The sequence below is a fragment of the Perognathus longimembris genome, chromosome 13 (assembly GCF_023159225.1).
Source record: "Perognathus longimembris pacificus isolate PPM17 chromosome 13, ASM2315922v1, whole genome shotgun sequence".
Taxonomy (NCBI): Eukaryota; Metazoa; Chordata; class Mammalia; order Rodentia; family Heteromyidae; genus Perognathus; species Perognathus longimembris.
In genome coordinates, this window is record NC_063173.1 from 18,812,138 (window position 1) to 18,834,894 (window position 22,757).

General features: G+C 43.9%; 1 protein-coding gene across 1 annotated transcript in view; it reads right to left on the minus strand.

The window, feature by feature from the left end:
• Galnt18 (polypeptide N-acetylgalactosaminyltransferase 18) overlaps positions 1-22,757 on the minus strand; it is a 307,200-nt gene that overhangs the window by 125,974 nt on the left and 158,469 nt on the right. Inside the window, exon 3 of the mRNA XM_048361612.1 lies at positions 8,013-8,179. Within this exon, the coding sequence (XP_048217569.1) occupies positions 8,013-8,179 (167 nt within the window). The remainder of the gene's footprint in view (positions 1-8,012; positions 8,180-22,757) is intronic.

Genomic DNA, 22,757 nt, shown 5'->3' on the forward strand with positions numbered 1-22,757 from the left:
TCACTACCAACCAAAAGCAGCATGAGATCTCTAGCAAACGGATCCTTAAAAGAATTCTTGACATCACTATTGCTTTGATATGATTTTAGCCGCAAAATTCAGATTAATTTAGAAATTTCCAGCAGCAGAAAAGGAGGTTGTATGCTTCTTAATTATCAAAAGAGGACACAAAGTCATAAAGGAAATGGAAACAGCATAGCAAAGAAAATGATTTTTCTGTTCGGAGTTGGGGTGGCTGGACCACATAAAATGGGGTGCCACTGGGACAATTGATGAAGGACCTGAAATTGTCATGATCTCTGAGGGCCTGCTGTGTGCCAGGTAATAAGAAAACTGTGTGATGTGAATAAACTCACAAAGTGCTCACCCATGTTCTCAGTATAAAGGATGAGGCCATGGATGTATGAATGACTAAACAGGTGAATGAGTGAGCAAGAGAATGAATGGCAAGAATGGAAAGCAGAGATGAATCTATCAGTTAAAAGCCCTGGGGTTTCACCCTCTCAGGAAGCCTGGGTAGGTTGCATCATTCTGTCTCAGCTAAAAACGTAAGCCCACTGAGATTCACTGAAAAGTGAAATAATTAGAGCCAGGAAGCACAGAATGAGGTTCCTGCCATTTTCCTGAGATAATAAGGAGAGAGGAAGAGAATATGGCTTTGAGCTGCAGAGAAGAGAAGAGAAGAGAATATGCCTTTGAGCTGCTTCAGAGAAGAAAGAGAATGGCCGATTATGAAAATGTATGGAGGAAGTGCTAACACAGAAGCAGAAGTAGAGTGGTTCTGGGCTAGTCATGTGACCATAAGAACCGGAAATGAGTTCAGATGAAGGTGAAGAAACAACAAAAAGACATTTCCCTGTTGCTCCGCATTTTACCCATTTTGTGCATTTATCTGGGGGTGGGGAGGAGCAGCAAGAGGGTCCCAGCACCCCACCCCACCCCACCCCCAGTGTCTGCTGTCTGAGAGGAGTGTGGGAGGCTGAGCCAGTGACTGCAGAGGTGGGCAGCAGTAGAAAACATTTAATCAGATGGCCCTGGGAAGCTTGCAAAAATGCAGATTCCAGGCTAGTGATTCATGCTCTCAGAATCCATACTCACACTTTCTCTCATTCAGTCCACAAGTGCTTGAGCCACTGCCCTACTTGGGAGTAGTGACAGAGGCTGGATGTAGGGTGGGCACATTACTGCCAACTATGAACAAAGCAAACGCTTGAGCAAGAAGTGAAAACACAAAATGGGGCAAAACAGGTGCCCTGGTCTTTCTGAAGTTTACATTCTGGTGAGGGAAAATGTATAAACAAGAGACTAATCAGGTAAGCTTAGTCCACCAGATGGTAGTGGATGGTTGGGAGGGTGAGGATTGACAAGGCTAAGGGCTTCCATTTAAATGGTAATGCTCAGTGACAACCCTAGAGAGAAAGTGACAATCAGGCAAAGGCCTAAAGACAGGTTGTGCATTAAGAGCATTCCAAGTTAGGGGTGTAGTAAGTGCCAGTGTCCTGAGGCAGAAGCATGCCTGGCATCAATCTTCATATTTTAATCAGGATCAGTTTAAGATTGCTGCAGCAGAGTGACAGTTCTACACAGAAGCCAGTCCTCAAAAAAGCAGAGCTAGTAGGGGAAGGTAGCTAAGGGGGAAGAACAGAGAGACTCAGAGTCTCCTTCACAAGCCCATGAGCAGAGCCTTCGTCCTGGGCCTCTGAGAAAGCTGAAGGTAAAAAGGCTTGGATAGAGAATGACTCTACCTTCCCCGACCACCACCACCCCCGCCCCTATTTTTCTGATCTGAGGAGACATGGGACTGAGTCTTGAGAATATGTAACAGGGAATACTGGGAGATTGGAGGCCTGAGCACACACAGAGCCTCTGGTAATCCCAGGACAGAGAGCTTTGAAGGGAGACGTGCTAACAACTCTGTACAGCTTAATTTAGAATTTCAAAAGCTGACCTCCCTTCTGTCATGTCTTATCTCATCCAACCCTCCAAACAATCCCGAGGTAGGAATTATACATCTCAATTTGATAGATAAGGAGAATAAGGTTCACGGAGGTTAAGAACACACAGCTAGGAAGGAACTAGAATGGAAAAGCTGTTCAGATGCCCAAGTCTGGGCTCTTCTCCACAATATATGCAGTCTTTACTCAGGGGCTACATTACCATGGTCACTTAGTTCTTTGTTGATGTTACTTATTTATTTTGGAAGGACTAGGGTTTGAACTCAGTGCCTTAAGCTTGCTAAGCCAGATGCTCTATTGTTTAACCCTTCAGATTTCACTATTTTTCAAAAAGGTCTTGCTTTTATTCCAGATTGGCCTGGACCGTGATCTTCCTATTTATACTTCTAATATGTGGGAGAAGAAATGCATACCTCCACATGCATTGTTTTACTGGTTGAAAACAGTCTTGAAAAGTTTTTGCTAGACTGGCTTCAAACCGTGCTATTTATGCCCCCCTCTTTCCCCACCAAGCCATTAGGATTCCAGTGTGAGTCACTATACCTGGCTATTTCTATCATTTTAACCCGCCCCCTTACCACCCTGCTGCTTACATGAAATATTCAATACCATTAGCCCATGTTATTCTGGGCAACTCTAGCTGGCAGACAGGGCAAGGCATGGCATCTAAGAAAACAAAGCCCAAAGATCCATGGCCAGGAAGTGGCAGGACTGAGCCTAGAAAGGAGCTTGGTTACATTTCATTGCTAGTTAGTGTTTATGGCAAGAACTGAGCAGCTGAGCTGAGTTAGCTTGACTGGAGTAAGTGACACTTGAGTGGAATAAGTGACATTGTGCCCAGTGATTTGGCCCCTAAGAGAAGCTGCTCCCAAAATGGAGTCCTCACACAGTATATCAGGTCCTCGGACTAGAGACAACACTTTGTCTAAGTGCCTCTTCTTTGTATGACTTGGAGCTCAGGCTGATCTCAAGGAGCTCCATTACTGGTCACTCTCTGACCCAGTCCACACAAGGGCTCTCTAGCTAAGACAAGATCCCTGCCCGGGGAGCTCTGCCTTCCGTAGGGGCTGCGATTGTGCCTGGGCTTGCCCCTCAGTGCCTCTATCTGCTTCCTCGTTCACAATTTGTCCCACCTAACTAGGAAGGAGACAGTCCCTCTGATCCCAGAGGCAATGCTGGCCTCTGCCCTCCTTCCTCTCTTCTGCAGAGACCCTGCTCTGTATTTCAGCTTCAAAGGACTCAGGTGCCCTCCTTTCCAGACCCATTATGGGACAGGCCTTTCATTTCTTAACAGCTCTTCAAGCAAGTCTAATATGCATGCCATTTCTTGAGAAAAAAAAACACTGCTTTTTAACAAAGGAGAAAAATGAATACAGTAAAATAGCACACCTTGGATAACACAGAGCACAGAAAACAGCACACCATAGAAAATAGCAGAATGCTTTGCACATTATAACGACTCATAGTGTTTGCTGACCGTATTGTTTCAATTGTGTGTGTCATCTTGAGTCTGGACATAAACTTATTTCTTGCTGTAGATGATGGTAATTTAAAATAAATTATTTTTAGAAAACATAGCTTAGTTTGTGATCCTCCTGTAGAGTCAAAGATCCTTCATTGCCTGCTGCTGCTCACTTCAGCTGATGTCTACAACTCCAGCACCACCCTATGCTCTTGTGGCTTCTCACTGAGCTTCCCTGGCTCCACCTGGTCCAGATACAAGGTGTTTGCTCCGACTCCTTGTCCTTCACCTGTCTGTGGGCTCATGTGGATACACAGTCTCAGTCTGAGCTCCCTCTGTACATGGAGCTTGTGCTGGCTTCCTTATTCTTCCTTCTCTCACCAGCCACCTTATCCTGAATGACTATCTCACCCTCAATTCCAGCTTCTGGATTCAGACATTCTCTCAATGGATTTTATTACCCTGTTCCTACATTCTTGTCTCTTGAACCCCCGTATGTATAGTTTACTAGCCATGAGCTGGCCTCCTGGAATCTGGGTGAGCACTGGGGAGGAGTAACAGAGTCACAGGTTTTATGGCCTGCCTCAGTCATGTAAGACAAGCATGGTGTGATTGTCGCTCCCAGAGAAAGTTGCTGAGACTGAGCTGTTGAGGGTTTTGACTGTGGTTTCCTAACCGCCATGGAGAGAGTCCTAGAATCTATGGCTTCAGAGTTCTTTCCTTTGCACACTGCACGTATATCAGTGTTTCAACATCTTGCTCATTTAACTAGGCTCTCATCCAGAGCTGCAAATCATTAAGAAGTCTTTTAAAACAGTGATGTCCAAATTCCACATCAAAGTAGATGACATAGAATGTTCTGGGAGAGCTTTTGATTTTTTTTAGCTTTATATTTTGAAGAAATAAATACACACATAAATGTATCAGAAGGGGGCTGGGGATATGGCCTAGTGGCAAGAGTGCCTGCCTCATATACATGAGGCCCTGGGTTCAATTCCCCAGCACCACATATACAGAAAATGGCCAGAAGGGGCGCTGTGGCTCAAGTGGCAGAGTGCTAGCCTTGAGCAAGAAGAAGCCAGGGACAGTGCTCAGGCCCTGAGTCCAAGCCCCAGGACTGGCCAAAACAAAACAAAACAAAACAAAATGTATCAGAAGATCCCATGAACCCTTCTAGCCTTCAGTGGTAACATGTTACACAACTGCAGTACAATATCAAAACCGGGCAATGAGTGGAATGTGTTCAGATCCCTACAGTTATACAGGCACTCACATGTGTGTGCACATACAGCTGGATGCAGTTTTAAAATGTGTAGCTAAATGTATAAACCACCTCAATCAAGATACTTAAATGAACCATTACCACAAAACTCCCTAGAGCTTTGTCTTCGAAAACTCCCAAGTGACTCCTTCTTGTGCAAATGGCTTGTGGGTAATTACTGCATCAACACACTGCTCCTCTCTCAGGGCACTGTCAACCCTGGCTTGAAACTGGAGTCATCATTAACCTACCTTCCTTTGGCTCACCTGCCCATGGTACAGACAACAGCTGGTTCTTTCATAATGTCTCAAGCTTATGTTTTACATCTCATATTGCTCAAGGCCTCAGAGACTGCTAGTTACATCTCATATTGCTCAAGGCCTCAGAGACTGCTGGTCTGTAGTCATAGTCCTTTGACCTATGTTGATCCTTCTAGATACCCCTCCCCAGCCCACATCACTAAGGACAGCCAGGTATCCCCACTGCTCATTCCCCTGATTGAACATTTTGATGAGGGCCATCATTTGTAAAAATAGTCCAAACACTTTAAGTACATCTATTTCTGACTTACTTTTCTTATCTAAATGTCTCAAACAAAATGTCACCATTTTATCATTTTTCCATATGGATTAAAGACAAGTAGCATCCTTAAGGAGGTGATAAGCTTCCAGTCATGGGGCAGGCATAAAAGGCTCCAAGATGCCTTCCTCACAGGACTTTATTCTCTTCTCCCTTTGATATGAGACTCCTGGGGTTGCTTCTTGTGTGAAGATGTCCTGACCCTTGGGAAGGTAGTCCTTCTGCCTTTTGGCTCCTTACCAACACTGTGAGAGGGGTGGCAGGCCTGGGTAGAGATGATGGGCTGTCTAGTGTTGGCCAATGGGAAATAGGAGCTTTCTTAGGTATTCGTTTCTTGGGTCCCAAGCAAGATGATGGTAAGTAGTAGTAGAGACAGGAATGGGACCCCTTCTTATCTCCCTTACAACAGATAATCAGTTTCAAAATGGTATTGCCTCTTTGCTAACATCCTGATGCCCTTCCTTCCCTTTGTGTCTATGCAACAATGAGAGTTAGGTGAAACCTAAGAATTACTCTTTAGAAAGCTCTGACATCCCTCACAGCTCTGCTCCCACACTTCTTACTACATGATGATCAAATCCAAAAGAGAGTTCTTTATTGAGAGTAAGTGCATTTCAATTATCTGATATGTTTCAGCTTTAATTGATAACAAATCACAAATTGCCTGTCTCATTACAGCCACTGATTCACTGGGAAATTTACTACCTACACAGGAGAAGGCTCGAAAGATAATACAAGCCCAGTGACGCTATGATCAGATGACCTAGGAATCCACTTTTAAAAATCATGTGTTATCAGAAGCAGATTCATATAGATGATCCAATCTAGAGCCCTCGTCCTTGAGCATTCGTTGTACACGGTCTCAAAGTTTATGAATTATGGGTGGGAGAGTTACGTGGAGAAGAATCAGAGGCCAAGGAATGTGCACGAGAGGATGGAGGCACCTGGAGGTAGCTGGCAGAGATGAGTAATGAAAACCTTACCAAGGCCTCATCTCTAAAATATATACAGAACTAAAAAAATTACCTTCTTCCAAAACAAAACCGCAAAGAACCAATAGCCCCCTCATCAAGTGGGCTAAAGACTTACAAAGAAACTTCTCTGATGAGGAAATGAGAATGGCCAATAGACATATGAAAAAATGCTCTACATCACTGGCCATAAAGGAAATGCAAATCAAAACAACATTGAGATTCCATCTCACCCCAGCAAGAATGGCATATATCAAGAAAACTAATAATAACAATTGTTGGAGGGGATGTGGCCAAAAGGGAACCCTACTTCATTGTTGGTGGGAATGTAAACTGGTTCAGCCACTCTGGCAAGCAGTATGGAGATTCCTCAGAAGGCTCAATATAGAACTCCCCTATGACCCAGCAGCCCCACTTTTGGGTATTTATCCAAAAGACCACAAACAAAATCACAGTAATGGCACCAGCACAACAATGTTCATCCCAGCACAATTTGTCATAGCAAGAATCTGGAACCAACCCAGATGCCCCTCCATAGACGAATGGATCAGGAAAATGTGGTACATATACACAATGGAATTTTATGCCTCTATCAGAAAGAATGACATTGTTCCATTTGTAAGGAAATGGAAGGACTTAGAAAAAGTTATACTAAGTGAAGTGAGCCAGACCCAAAGAAACATGGACTCTATGGCCTCCCTTATTGGGAATAATTAGTACAGGTTTAGGCAAGTCATAGCAGAGCATCACAAGGCCCAATAGCTACACCCTTAGGAACACATAAGATGATGCTAAGTGAAATGAACTCCATGTTATGGAAACAATTGTTATATCACAGTTGTAACTACTTTCAACGTCCTATGTGTATGTGTAGTTTCTATTATTGATGATGTTCTTGTATCACCTACCTGTGGTTGTACCTACACTATCTCTGTAATCTTATCTGAGTATATTGGAAACTGTGTTTACTGGTATTGGAAGTAGGAAATTCAAAGGGATTACCAAATTTGAGAGACACAGGGTAAAAAAGAGAAACAACTACAAAAGCAATACTTGCAAAACTGTTTGGTGTAAGTGAACTGAACACCTCCGGGGTGGGGGGGAGGGAAAGGAGGGGAGGGAGGGGGGCATGAGGGACAAGGTAACAAACAGTACAAGAAATGTATCCAATGCCTAACGTATGAAACTGTAACCTCTCTGTACATCAGTTTGATAATAAAAATTTGAAGGAAAAAAAGAAAAAGAAAACCTTACCAAGGTCTTTGTAGACTGGGACTTTGCTAGAGACAAGAGAGAATAGGGTTCAAGGATCCAAAAGATAGTTTAGATACTCAAAAGCTCAGCTGTTCTTGATAATAGCTATTACCGTCCCTCTCATCAACACCACTATGACGTCCACAGCCACTGGGAACAAATGCCAATGAACAATCTTTCAGGCTAGAATGAGAAGCCATACTAAATAAAACAGTACTGAACAGAAAACCATTCACTGCCTATGTGGTGAGGATGGAGGCTATCAGGTCATTTCCCAATATGATATTGCTCCAGAATGTTGGAAGCATGAGTGACTGGCCAATGAGGAAAAGCCTGAGGATTGGGCCTCCTTGGATACACAAATAGGAAGGTACCTTCTGAAGCAGTGACTGCCATGAATCTTGAATCTCTGAGGTGACATCGCAGAAAATTAGTACCCAGAGAGCCTGGAAAATGAGAACTGGAAGTAGAACCCTCTGCTTAGCAGTCAGCCAGTAGGCAAGGACGGGCCACAAAAGCTGAGCACTTACCATTGCTGCTGTTGTCATCTACCAGGATAATCTCCTTGAGCAGGTGTTGGGGGGTGCGTTCCATGGCTGAGTGGATAGAGCGCAGGAGCACCGACAGGGCTTCATTGACGAAGATGAACACGATGCTCACCTCTGGCAGGCTGTCTGGGAAGGAGAGGTTGCGGCACCTAGAAAGAACAGCCAAGCTCTTGAATCTTGCAGCAACTCAGGTCATCCCAGGCACAGGCCTACTTTATGATTTTCCCCATCTTTTTTGAGGATTCAGGGATCCAGATTCTTCAAGGTCTCCTCCATACACTGAAGATATGGCCTATGTGTGCAGCAGAAGGCCTACAAGTGTTGAAAGTGTGTGTGCACTTATTTGTCAATATCCCAGATGAGCAGCTGCAGCTGCACCTGAGCACCTAGAGTAGTAAATTGACAGTGGTCAGTATTACCTGAGTGCTTGCTAAAAGGATGATTGAACATTTCTAACACAACCGGATGACGAACAAAGACAAAGGGATTTTCAAACTGACAATATCCTTAGGCAACCAGCTTCACCAGGGGAATATATTTCCTCCCAGAGACATGTGTCTCTGGTAAACCTAGTCGTCTTTGCTTCAGAGGTCATTTTTCCTGCCCTCCACCACCAGTCACCTCCCATTCATTCAGGGATCTAGCCTCAAAACCAGGCACAAGCTAGAGTCAGGGTCACAGCACAGATAGGGATGGAAGGACCAAGCCAAGTACACAGCTCAGGACACTGAGGCACAAAGAGTTTGAGTCCCTCATTGATGGCTACCATGATAGAATCCCAGCTCTAATCTTTGGATATCTGTATCAGGGTTCCTCTCCAAAGAAGAAATGGCCTTGAAAGAGACTACTCCTAGATGGTCATTTCCTCAGACTTCCTGAAGCCATTCAGGGGAAGTCAGTAGCACCCCCAAAAAACTAGAGGCAAATCCATGAAAGGCTGCAGATCTTTGCTATAGGAACACACAACCCTTGAGATCAACCCTTGAGATCAGACCCATCAGAGACCACACAAGAAGAAGGGCTATGGTTCCCAAGGGCAACTCTTTCCCCTGAAAGCACAACATTCATGGGCAGGAAACCATGGCGGAGTTCTTCCCTGGCTGGAATGAAATTCTGTTCCAGTAGTTACTGAACAAAAGCATAAGGAAGGAATTTGAGCCTGTACCAGGCCCTGGACTTGGAACAGAAGTTACTCACAGCCAGCACCTGGCTCTGAAGGCTCCAGGGATTTAGGGTTGGCGATCATGCTCCACTGTTCCAAAGTGGGTGTTGCAGCCAGGTTAGAACACGCAGTAATGAGTGTCATAGCACAGAGCTTCCGCGTACAGTAATTAAAGTGCTGCAGGATGGGAATGGGCCTGGCTTCTTGATGAGGAAGGCTGCAGGATAACCATACTGAGCAATTTGGAGAAATCACCATGGGGCCCCAGCCTGCTTAAGAGCAAGAGATTAATAAACTAAAATCACTGTCTCTATGGTTACCAGAAATTTACAGAAACTTCTCCTTTTCTATTTCCAGCTTTTCTCTCTTACCAAAGGGAATGGGGAGGAAAAGGGTTGAGCCTCCTCCCAAATCTACTTCATATTTGCAATTTTCATAAAACTATCAAATTAAGAGATTGGTAGAGAATATTTAGCAGAATGATTGTTTACTGAGCTTCTTTCACCAGGCAGGCACTATTGTAGGTGCTTAAGGATCCGATGGGAAATGGATAAGGTCTCTGTCCTCATGAAGCTTATATTCTAACAAGGAAACTAGATAAACATGGAAGCAAGCAATTGGCCAATTCCATAAAAGTGCTAAGATGAAGATAAGCTTGGGGAATAAGATATCATGATGTCCTGGCAGCCATTCTAAGGAGTGGTTGTGAAGCCCTAGAGAAGTGATTGGATCAGAAATCTAAATGAGGTGCAAAATTGAGCTGTGCAAAGGTTGTGTATACCACAGTGAAGGATGAGGGGCTGGAACCAGAGGGGGCGGGAGGCACTTCCACAAAAGAGAAAGACTAGAATGGCTCTCAGCTCATCAGACCTTTCCCTAAATTGCTTTTGTTGTTGTGAAGACAACTGTATAATAACATTAATTTAAAAGTTTGCTGTGTACAGTTAGATGATTCTGGGGCTAGTCCTTATTTTCGGGGGGAAAAATCAAGACCAGCAGTTGGGCTTTCTCTAGGCATGGAAATAGATACTAATACACAAAATACTTGCTAATTAATTACATGTTGAAAGTAAGTTCATACAAGGTGAAGCAAATAACACAAAGTCATTGTTCTCTTTTAGTATAAGTACAATGGACAGCTCCTAATGAGGCTCGTACATAGGACAAGCTCCTTGCCCTCCCTGGTAAATTCCAGCAAACAGTACAAGAAATGTATCCAATGCCTAACATATGAAACTGTAACCTCTCTGTACATCAGTTTGATAATAAAAATTGGAAAAAAAAAAGATGCTAGAGCTGGAGCTCTGTGGAGCCTCACTTTTACATCTCCAGGTTGTCCCCAGCTGTTTTGTGGAATAAGGCTAACTGCCTTCCCGACTCTCTTCTTAGTTGTGAATGTTACTACCCAATCTCTCCCCACCAGAGGAGACCAAATTTATATTTCTCCCAATAAACAGCCATGATGGTATGAGGTGACAGTCTCTGTAAGTCAGTCTCCTGATGAGCTTTCACCAAGCAGAATCAAAATATTATAGTTGTTTTACAAGCGAAGCCCTGTAGATCCCTATTTTCATATATGAAAGATGTTTGAACATATGGCTTTTATATGAAATCTCTTTAGCAGACAACAGAACACCTAGTATATTGTATCATGTTGGTACTTGTTTATTATGTGTGTGTGAGTCTCTCTCTCTCTCTACAGCAATGAATGTGGCTCCTGAGAGTAAAGACTTTGTTTTGTGACTATGCTATCTCCCTACCTTCAACCAGGGCCTGGGTAGTTGTGGCTCCTCAGTGAATATTTTGGCATAAAAACAAAGCTAACAGGGTTGTTCATTTTATGTACAGCCTTCACTTTATATCTGTGCCACTTTTTGTGATCACAGAATGTTCCTCCCTCAAAGGAACGTCAGTTTTCCTCCCTCTACCAGAAGGCTCTTGATTTCTGTCCCCTCTTCCTTTACGGTCTCTGTTCCTCACAGTTTCTGGAAGTTCTCAATTTCTTTACACTGTAATTAAATGGTCCCTCCAGGCTAAATGTCCTGACCTTTAAAAATTCTTCTTTTCTCTTCTCTCTAGAGCCTTTCTCTTCCCTCTGTAGCCTTTCCAGCTACAGCCACCTGAAGCAGTCACCCTCTCCTGATCACGTGCAGCTTCCCCCATCCTTTGTTTTATATCTGGAAGTGAGTCTGGGTGAGCAGAGAGGAGAAGGGTAGACAGGAGAATCCATAGGGACACGGGTGATTGTTTTTAGAGAAAGTGAATTATCATGGAGATGAGATTCCCAGGTACTGGCCCCAGCTTTCCCAGTTTGCCCTGCCTTGCTGGGGGAACCATAAGGAAGCCATTCTTCTTCTTCCTCCCATCATCACTTTAGGAAGAAATAGTCACTTCAATGTGCAAAATTCATTCTCTTGTATCACACATGCAATGAGCAGAATAAATTTCAGTGCAGGAATAATTTCCACATTTTTTTCCTTCTTAACTCCATCCCTTCCTCACCAGTAAACATCACAAATGACACCTTTTGCCACCATGTGACTATAACAGGTGGTCAACTCCTCAGCTTTGCCTGGGATTTTCCCAGTGTAAGCACTGAATGCTCCAAGTCATGTAAGAGAGCTGGTTGTCCTGTGCTTTTCTTATGTACCTCTCAAGAGCAGGGACTGGTCTCACTCATATCTGCACACCACCCAGCATAGCACAGAGTAAGCTGCAGGCATTCTGTTGATTTGTGGAGTTAATTTCCTTTCAAAGTTGCCCAGCCACACATTCCCATCATGCTCAGGGTTCCTTGCTTTCTTTCCACATAAGCAGAATGGAAAGGAATATTGGAGGAGGTAGGGAAGGAGGGAAAAAAGGGAGGGAGGGAAGCAAAAGGAGGGAAGAAGGAACATGTTGGAGAAGATGTGTGCATACTTGGGCATAACCCTCATCATCACTGCAGGAGACTGAATGCAGGACAGACACCTTTGCTACCTGAGCTCTGCAACTGGAACATGCCTCCCAGAGCTGCCATGGAAGAAGATTGCTTAGGACCCAGTCCCCTCCCCCCACCCCACTTGCATAGCTGCCCCAGAATTCATCTGGCTTCACCTGTCAGCACAGCAACTCATCCTGTAGACTTTTTCTCTCCCGTGTGCACTGCTAAGAAGTTTTCCTGTCGTCTTAAGGCTTGAATATGAAATAGTCCCCACAGGCTTGTGTGTTGAATTCTTGATCTCAAGTTGGTAGCACTATTACTGGACATTCTTTAAGCACTAAGAGGTAGTGTCTATGTGGAGGAAGAAGATCACTGGGGATGTGCCTTGAAGGCTATACCTTGTCTCTAGTCCCTTCCCTGAGGTCTACTTCCTGTCCGCCATGATGTACAGAAAGCCTTCTTGGCACCACTCTGACGTTCTGCCTCACAATGAGTCCAGACAAACAAAGCCGAATCACCATGACCACAAACTGAATCCTCTTAAACCATTAGCCAAATTAAACCCCTTTTTCTATTGGGAATTTTGGTCACAGTTATGTAAATGTAACTAGTACAGAAATACAGAAAAATAGAGCCAGGGAAGTGGGGTTGTTCCTGTGACTAAACCAATGTGGTTATTAAGCCTTTGGAACCAGTGTGTGGGAACAATTTGGAAAAGTTTGGAGAAGCAGGCTAGAGAAAACATAGGCTTCTCTAAGCAGAGTTTAATGGGCAATTCTGGTGGGGGTACTCAGAAGACTAGCATGCCAACAGGAATGAAAGACAGGCTTATCCATTTTCAGGTAGAAATGAGGATAGTATTGGGAAATGGAAGCCATTCCTGCTACATTCAGATGAAGAATTTGTTTATATTTTGTCTGTATCCAGAGACTTTGAGTAAAGTTGAATTTAAAAGCAATTAATTTGATAGAGGAAATTTCAAAGGCAGCCCCAGCACTCAGGATATTACATAGGCATTACTGTCTATTTTTAGCTAGTGAGAATTGGGAACAGTAGAGCAGAAAGATTTGAAAAATGTGCAATTTGGCTAAAACAAAAAAGAGGCCATTTAAAGTTGTGAGTGAGGCGAGAATGATAGTTAAAGAGATTAGGACCATTAAAAAGAAATCCAGCACTTTTCACAGTTCCTGAGAGCATCTCAGGAACTAACCTTATGCCATATGTTGTCAGCGCAAGGAAAAATACATTTGAAAGACTTTTCCTTGAGAAGAAAGTAACTCTGGGGACCCCGCAGGAACAGAGGTGCCTAAAATGTTGTTTCATCATGACCCAGGCACTCAGAAGCTTCTACAGCTATCCTCCAAGGGAGCTGGGCTAAAGTTTGAGCTGCTACTGGACCATGGTGTCATATGTGTAATGCAGCCATGTAGTATGCAAGAGTTATGGGAACATGGAGGCTTCCACGCAGATTTCAAAAGAAGGCCTGATAGGTTAGGCAATGTGTGACACAGTTGGAGTCCTCACAGACAGCCACTCAGAGGGTAATGTGCCATGATGCTACAAGGAGGAAGCCTAAGCTACAAAGACGATTCCAGAAACGTGGAACATTGGCGAGAAAAGCAATCAGTGGAGTCAGCTCAAGAGAGGTTATGTGGACTACAAATATCAATGCTATAGAGGCTGGGCTGTCTAAGTGCGTTGGAGTTCACAGCACACCACCACTTGTCTCAGATGCTAGGCATGGAGCTATAGGATTTAGGGTTGCTCATGATAGACTTCAGTCTAGCTATGGTTCAATCCTTCCATGCTATTCTGCTACTGCTTCCTTTTGGAATGGGAATGTTTATACCGCATGTTGGAAGTAGATAATTTGCTTTATAATTTTACAGGGGCTCATAGCTAAGTGTTTGCCTTAAGCCTCAAAGAGACTTTGAAGTTGGACTTTTGAACAGTGTTGGAACTGTTAAGACTTTGGGAATGCTTGGAGTACATTTTAAATTGCAAGATAACCATGAGCTTTTGGTAGCCAGGGGACAAATATTGTGGTTTGAACATGAAATGGCCTCCATAGACTCATGTTTTGAATGCTTGGCAGCAGCTGTTGATGCTATTTTCTGTGGTTCTGCAAAGTTTAGGAGAGTGGGACCTATTTAGCAAAAGTAAGTCTTTGGAGTCATGCCTTTGAAGGGTAAACCCTCTTTTTGTTATACTTTAATTTTTGCCAGTCCTGGGGCTTGGACTCAGGGCCTGAGCACTGTCCCTGGCTTCCTTTTTACTCAAAGCTAGCACTCTACTCTTAAGCCACAGTGCCACTTCCGGCTTTTTCTGTTTATGTGATGCTGAGAAATCGAACCCAGGGCTTCATGAATGCAAGATGAGCACTCTACTGCTAAGACATATTCCCTAACCCTAACCCTAACCCAGACCAGGGTAAACCTTGCATTGTTTTCTACTCTTTCATGAAGTAAAAAGTCTCCTCCTACATGGCATGATGATGTTCTGCCTCATGGGAGATCCAGAAGTATAGATCCTAGCAAACATGGACTGAACCCTCTGAAACCATGTGCCAAAATAAATCCTCCATGAAATGGGTTCTGTCAGGCATTTTGCTCACAATTGTAGTCAAATAAATAATATATTTAGTATCTGAGTAAGACTGGACTAATACACACTCTTCTCTACATCGCTCACAGCCAGGATAGTCTCCAAAATAAATCAATTTAAGGGAAGAAAGAGTTTTTCAGTCTGTGGTTTCTTGGCCCTATACCAGGAGAGTACATGATTGCAGAAGAAAGCTGCTCACCTTGTAATGCTCAGGAAGCAGAGAGACAGGCCAGGGCCAGGGTCCTTCTATCCTCTTCAAGGGCACGCTACCTAACTTCCTTCCTCTAGGCCCCTTCTCTACCACTTCTCCAAAGCACCACAATTGATAACCAAGTGTCCAATACCTGAAAGATGTTCCATATGCAAACTGTAGCATTTGCTATTGCAAGGATGGCTACCACTGCTTTCCCACTTCTCCAGTGAAAAGCCTGAGTGTGTGGAATTCCAGGTAGCCACAGGCATAACCAGTTCTTCCTTATTTAAACTCCTTGAGGATGCCTAACTCTATGAGCCTGGGGCTGTACTCATTTTTGAGAAAGGACACCTTGCCTTATAAAATTAAGCCACAAAAGTTCCCTTTTTACTTTTATCTTTGTTCAAAGTCAAGCTATTTTCCACCTGAGATAAAAACAAGGTGTTTCTGAGAGGGGAGATCTAGGGTTGTCTAATAAGCCAGAATTGATGGCCATGATAAACTCCAGTTCATCGATCTCTGCACACAAAAGGAAATGCAGGGACAGGGAGCAACAACTTCAAAAGCCTCTCTGTAGACTTAACCCCACCTTATTTTGAGTTGTTTATAGAGACAAATTTATATTGAGAGCATTAGTGTCATTACCTGCAAGAGAAAGAGAAGCCGTGGAGGATTAAGTCAGAACAACATAAGGCGGAGGACAGAAGCCTGATCTCCTATATCTGGGTGCCTTTACAAGATCCTAGACCATCTCAGTAAATGACTCGTGGGGCTGTCTGACCTAAACTGAGACCTAGACAAATCTCATTGTACATTGGGAACAGAGTCCAACCATGCCAGACTTCTCAGTACCATGGAGGTCCCTACACGGACTAAGCAAGTGAGAAGGTGACTCTCCAAGATCCACTCTCCAGATCCATGGCCTCCCTGGCCACTCTATCTCCCCAGGCTTCTCTCAGAGAGTCCAGTACTTTCCAGCAATATTTAGCACTCAAGATTTGAGGTGTTCCATTAACCACCTGAAGCACAAACTCTGATGGACAGTTTGTCTGCAGGAGGACCAGCAATACCTTCTTGGTCTTTCTTTCTTTTTTCTTTTTCTTTTTTTTTTTTTGGCCAGTCCTGGGGCTTGGACTCAGGGCCTGAGCACTGTCCCTGGCTTCTTTTTGCTCAAGGCTAGCACTCTGCCACTTGAGCCACAGCGCCACTTCTGGCCGTTTTCTGTATAATGTGGTGCTGGGAAATTGAACCCAGGGCCTCATGTATAGGAGGCAAGCACTCTTGCCACTAGGCCATATCCCGAGCCCCCCTTCTTGGTTTTTCAAGGCTAATAATGTCCTCAAACACCAGCAATTGTACCTACAGAACTTGAATGATCCATATTTTGGCATACTTATGCCTCTTATCTAGATCTTTCTAGATTAGATAGTTATCTAAGTTTGTCTATGTCTGGGATGCTAGACTTAATGAAAGTCACTTACAGGAGCAATGTCGGTGTTCTCATTGGGCATGAGAAAAGTCAAGATTTCCCACTCCTCTAGCTGGTGTCTCTATCTCCACAACCTCTGGAACTAAAGACCCAGGAACTCTGTGAAAAGTTCTTGGAAATAATAATAGCATTTCTACCTATTTAGTGTTTCTAATATGCCATAAACCATGCTAGAAGGTACACAGATACTTACTCTTTTCTTCACATTTTATTTCTTCCTATAATCCTGCAGGTAAAAAATTAATTCCTAATTTTACAGATGAATGAAGTCAAGTTGAGATGGAAAGTTATCTCCCAGGGCTTAAGTCTGGCTTCTGACTTTAAAGCCTATATTCAACCTTTCTTACATGAGGGTCTTCACCTTCCTTCCTCTGCTACCCCAGAAACATGATGGGTGGTGCTATTTCATAGTCCACCAATTCTGTATGAGAGTAGAGAGGAGAGAGAATTACTACCAGGATGGCAAAGGCAATTATGATGACCATTATTGAGTCCTAGAGGCCTCAGATTACCTCCAGGTTACATTACTACCTTTGAGGTAAATAATCTTGGAGATTTCTCAGTCTTCCATCCTATGTCCTCATCATTTAGTCCAGACTGATGTGGTCAGAAACTGACTTCTGATTCCTATGGAACTATCAGTGGGTTGGCTTTTTGGTTTATAAGGTAGTTGAACTCAGGAATGCTAAGTAGTCAAACTTCACACTACTAAAGAAGGACCATCAACTGTCTTAAGGATTCCCTAATAGGATAGTTGAAGGTGTGATATCCTAACCTAAGGAGGTTGCAAGCATATGTCCAGGAAAGCAGCAATGGTGAAGAGGAAGCAGAAGACTGACATTAAATGCACTGTGGATATGAGTATCAATCAGTAGAGATACTGCAGAAGTGTGGCTAAGACACTAGATCTTGAGCCATTCAGGATATCTTGAACCACGCTGCCATAATTAGAGCCCGATCATTAGCTTCAGAGCATGTGGCAATAGGTCTACACTGAACACCAAGAATCTCAAGCACCTGTAGTTACTGAACAGGGTTGATCCCTCAGTCCCTGAGAGTATCTATCCATCCCAGGACAGAGAGTCTGACTTCATTTCCTGGGCTGGAAGACTGTCCCCATCCCCCCCACACCCCCGCCACTAGACTCTTGTGGATGCTTGTGTCTTCTTTAATGTCATAGTATACCACAACCATGCATTTTTATATGCTAGTTCACAAACACCATGGTCTGTACCAGGCTATAAGCTGCAAGGGGTCAGAACCTGTCTGTAGATGAAGAATCCTTTGTTACTGGCACAATGGTCATCACAGAGCAAAAACTCAAAGAGCACTGGGTGCCTAAATACATAAATAATTCTTGAAGTCATGAATAGGAAGATAAATTCAGGCCATGAGAACTCTATAGGCAGGAATGTTATCAGACTGGACAGCACCAGGGCGGAGATAATTAGTGCAGCCAGGGCTTTGGGTCCCTCACAAGATACCATCTCTGGCCCAGATGTGGAAATGACAATTGACACCTGAAAATTGAGAGTTTTAACAGTCTGTAAAGCGAGGAATTCGGCACTCCTGATCTGGAAACAGAATTTGTCCCAGGAATTGCTGGTGAGCAAACTGCAATATAATATGTAATCATCAGACATTCAGCTTTCTATTCTTATAGAAAGGAGTTTAATAAACACCCTTTCCAGTGACTATTTAAGTAAATGTCAATTTTTAATAAGGAAAATAGGGGGAAGAATTATTTACAATGAAAGTAACCCACAGGAGACAGGGAGATCCTCTGTTCCCCCAAACACCCTACATGTTAGAGGAATAGGTGCTACATGGAGTTAAAATAAACAGTTGATCAGAAAATAAAAGTCAGGGGCTGGGGATATAGCCTAGTGGCAAGAGTGCCTGCCTCGGATACACGAGGCCCTAGGTTCGATTCCCCAGCACCACATATGCAGAAAACGGCCAGAAGCGGCGCTGTGGCTCAAGTGGCAGAGTGCTAGCCTTGAGCGGGAAGAAGCCAGGGACAGTGCTCAGGCCCTGAGTCCAAGGCCCAGGACTGGCCAAAAAAAAAAAAAAAAAAAAAAAGAAAATAAAAGTCAGCTAGCCTTGAAGATACCATCACCTTAGAGACTAGTGCCTCTATGTAGTAGGTATGTGGGTGAGCAGATCCACACAGTGGCAAGTAAACTAGATTATCCTCACACTCATATAATCTGAGTGGAAATATTATCTGTCATATAAATTCACTTTCTGTTCTGGGTAGTTGGTCTTTAAATGGTCCATGTTCTCCAGATCTCTTAAAATACATTTCTACAGTTAAAATCTCAATAACAGAGTCAAACAAAACTATCAACTCCCTCTTTCCAGATACTCCACTTTTATTAATTATGACTCAAAATGACCTTTTGTGTAAGAACAACATCATACTACTGGCCCATAATGAGTATAACACTAACAAGAACAGAAGTATTATCTCAGAATTCTTTAGTTAAAGAGCATTTCTCCCCAGCGATGTTTGTACAGTTTGTATCTTCATTGTGCCAGCAGGACCACTGCTAAGGATGCTCTTTTCCCCATTTGTTCTGAGGTTGTGACAGGCCTTTCAGAGATCTCCACATCTTCACCAGGGCTGAGGTACCCAGTCAGAGAAACACCCTTCAGCCTGACAGGGACAGATGATGAGGTAGAATCTTGAAGTCATGAAGACAGTATGAAATTCCTAGCTCTGTCCTATAGCAACTATGGGAACTTGAGTGGTTTCTTAGTCTTGCAAATGTTCAGTATTAGACCAGCTACACAACTAGAGGGGAGGGGGATACCAAAAGAAATTGTGGTGTCTGACTACAGAGCATTAAAGCAAGCACAGAGCCCTTCAATTACAGAGACTTATGCAGTGAATCACTGAGTGTATTATTTTTCTAGTACTAACACAACAGCTGTGACACATGGTGACAGACTTGGTGGCTCAGGACAATACAAGTTTGTCATCTTCCAGAGCTGGAAATCACAAAGTCCAACCTAGGTGTCATGGGCTAAAGTTGTAGTGTGGCAGAGCCATTTTCCTTCTGAGCCTATTCAGGAGAACTTTTCTAAATCACTTTTCTGGCTACTACAAGCTGCCTACCTTCCTTTGTTCCTCTACCTTCAAAGCCATCAGGAAAGGTTCACATCTCCTTTCATGGCCATTTTTCTGTTCTGCCTTCTTGTACTTTGAAGTGCCCCGTGACTTCAAAGGGCTCACCCTCAATATTCCAAGATAATCTCCTTTTTTTTTGTGTCAGTCCTGGGGCTTGAACTCAGGGCCTGAGCACTTGCCCGTGGCTTCTTTTTGCTCAAGGCTAGCTTTCTACCTCTTGAACCACAGCGCTACTTCTGCCTTTTTCTCTACATGTGGTACTGATGAATTGAACCCAGGGCTTCATGTATATGAGGCAAGCACTCCATCTCTAGGCCATATTCTCATCTGATTAGCAACCTTAATTCCCTTCTGCCTTGTAGCATATCATAGACACAGTTCAGGGAATGAGGATGGGGACATCTCACGAGCCTCTCCAAACCCTATGAAGCCAGCCCTGTTAGCTTTCAAAGTCCAAAGATCTCAGACATGGAGTCTGCACTGTTGAGATAATCTTGCCCACTCAGGCACCATGATCTCCAAATTATACACACAACCCTGACTGCAAATAACCACAGCATCTTGAGCAGACCCTGGCCTGCATGCTAGGAGACCCCAGGACTCGGTTTCAGGCCTGCATACTTTCTTTGCTCTCATTCTGTCCTGCTCCTTCCCACTTGGATATCAGGACAGGATCACTCCAGCTCTGGATCTGGGCTCCTTTGAGGTCTTATGCATGGATTTTTCCCAGTAACTCCTTCCTAGGGCTGAAGAAACTGGTCTATTCTCCTTTACTGGCCCTTGGTGACTCAGCTCAGACCCTAACCCACCTATCACCCCTATTACTCTGACCACAGTTAGAAAGGGACATGGATCTCAGAGGAGGGACTGGAGAAAAACAAAAGCAGAGTCAATACTGACAAGGCTCAGGAGCCTCTGAAGGTTTCTAGCAGGAGACAGGAAGTAGTGGCTGCCAGGGGCTCTGCCCTGAGCTGCCTTGGAGGCAGACCATGGAGTTGCCATGACAACATGGCAAGCCTCAAGCTGGAGACTTGGGCCCTCAGTCTCCTACTCACATAACCACAGTCTCTTCCCCATCCCTTCACCCCCCAATTCCCCCTGATCAAGTAGAATTTCCTATGGCCCTGTTTGGAAATAACCACTGCTTGCAGGAAAAAAATAAATGTGACATGAACCTGTTGCAGCATCCTGACCCATTGTTTGGGGGTAGAAAGCCCACCTTGACTCACTGCCTAATAAGCCAGCTCGATTCAGTTTGTACAGTCCATTTTCTCAGCTCATAACCTTTCTCCCAGTGATTAAAATATGCTTCCTTTGTCCTTACTCTCCCTCCAGGGCATAAGGGCAAGGACTTCCTCAAGCCCTTTCTCATAACTTCATTTTTCAAAACATCACTGTTTGACTTACATTCACAGAAACACCCAGGCCTTAAGTGTATAATTCTAACAAATTGGCATGCCTCTGCAGGTATCACCCCAATTAAGACTTTTTTTTTCATTTTTCTGCTTTTTGCTACCCTTATGGCAATTTTGTAGCCTAAGAAAAAAAGGAAGTAAACACTAGGAAGCAGGAGGAGGCACACAGAAAGAGCTATAGAGCTCTGGTTCCTATATCCAGGGACTAAGAGACAGAGAACAGTCTAGCAAGCAGGAATGTAGCATTTCTTCCTTGTAACCCTGAGGCTTTTGGTCTTCCCAACACAGGAAGGAAACAAGCACATCTTTGGCCCAGACCTTGAGCCTGGCAAGGGAGGGAGGCTCGTGAGGGTTGGCAGAAGAGAATGGTGATGTCCTGTCTTCTGGGTGTTCCAGGCACCTGTAAGGAGAATCAAGAGAAGGGGAACATTTTGATGTCCCCAGAGGCCTCTGAGAAAGGAAGCGTTTCTTCTTTCTTTATGTATGAGGTTAAGAAAAGTGCTGTGCTTCCGTCCAGTGTGAGGGTGAACATCAGAGTTAGAAAAAGGAGGTTCCTTGCACATGTCACCCTGCAGGCCACAGAGACTTCAGAGGGACAGGGCTGATAGAGGTCGTCAGTCCAGCTCCTACCTCATAGGAAGCTGGCAGGCTGAGTCCTTCCCAAGGACTAGGAGGCATCAACTAGTTTTTCCATCAATGCTTTCCCCTCCATCCACTTCTGTCTGAATTTCCACCTCAGCGTGGGCTATGGGATCTAAGTCCGTCCCATGTTTTGCTGGTGTCTGACATACACTAGGTGCTCAATAAATTTGTTGGTGAATATATTCATGATGCCTATAAACCAACTGGACTGACTATTTTTCTTTCTGATTATGCCTTATTGGAACACATCCAAATGACAAAATGCATCCTATTACATCTTAGAGCACCCAGAAAAGAAGAGAAAACAGAAGGGACCAGCCAGTGGTAATGAAAGGGAGGCACAGGATCCTGAGCACCCCCTTTGTTCTCCAGGATAATCAAACATATCATCAGGGTTAGAATTTAGAAGAACAAAGCTAAGAACACCAAAAGCAGAATCCAAGGACTCCCCCACTCCTGGGTCAGACAGGAGGTAAAAGAAGGCATCAGAAGGCCTAGGGGCTCAGGCTTAAGCAATAGCCACATGGCAAGAGTCTCTGGAGACTGCTTGGTAACAGGGAACTTGCTTTCATCTACCTAAGTTCAAGTTTGAACATTAGCCATGTTCAATGCACAGCTCTGAGCTTCGGCAATGAATCTGATGCTCACTAAAATCACTTTTTCCAACATGTAGAAGCAAACATTCATCTCTCCTGAACTGGTCAGCAGTGACAGTGCTATGTTAAAGCAGGGCCTCCAACCCTGTGATGGGGACACACATGGATAGCTTCTGAGGGCATAGTACTGTAGTTACAGGAACAAATACCATTTCCACACTGCCTGGGCTCATTTGCAATTCTTATCTTGAGAGCAGCTGTTCTCAGGAAGCTGTGCCTCAGTTTCCTCTTATGTAAAGTGGAGACTAGTAACAGTACCTACTTCAGAAAGTCACCAAGAGAAGCCCGAGGGGTTAATACAAATAGAGCTCAAAAGGCACACCCAGAAGACGTGGCTTATGCTGTGTAGAAATGTTTTCCAATGTGGTTTGAAGTATGATGGGAGTCAGGCCATTGGCAATGTGTTTCTGAAATTAATTAGACAGGATGAGCCAAGTGATGGGCATGTTAGAAGGCAAGAATGTTCTCATGGAAATTAATAGACAAAGGAAAGCACTGTTCTCCTTAAGT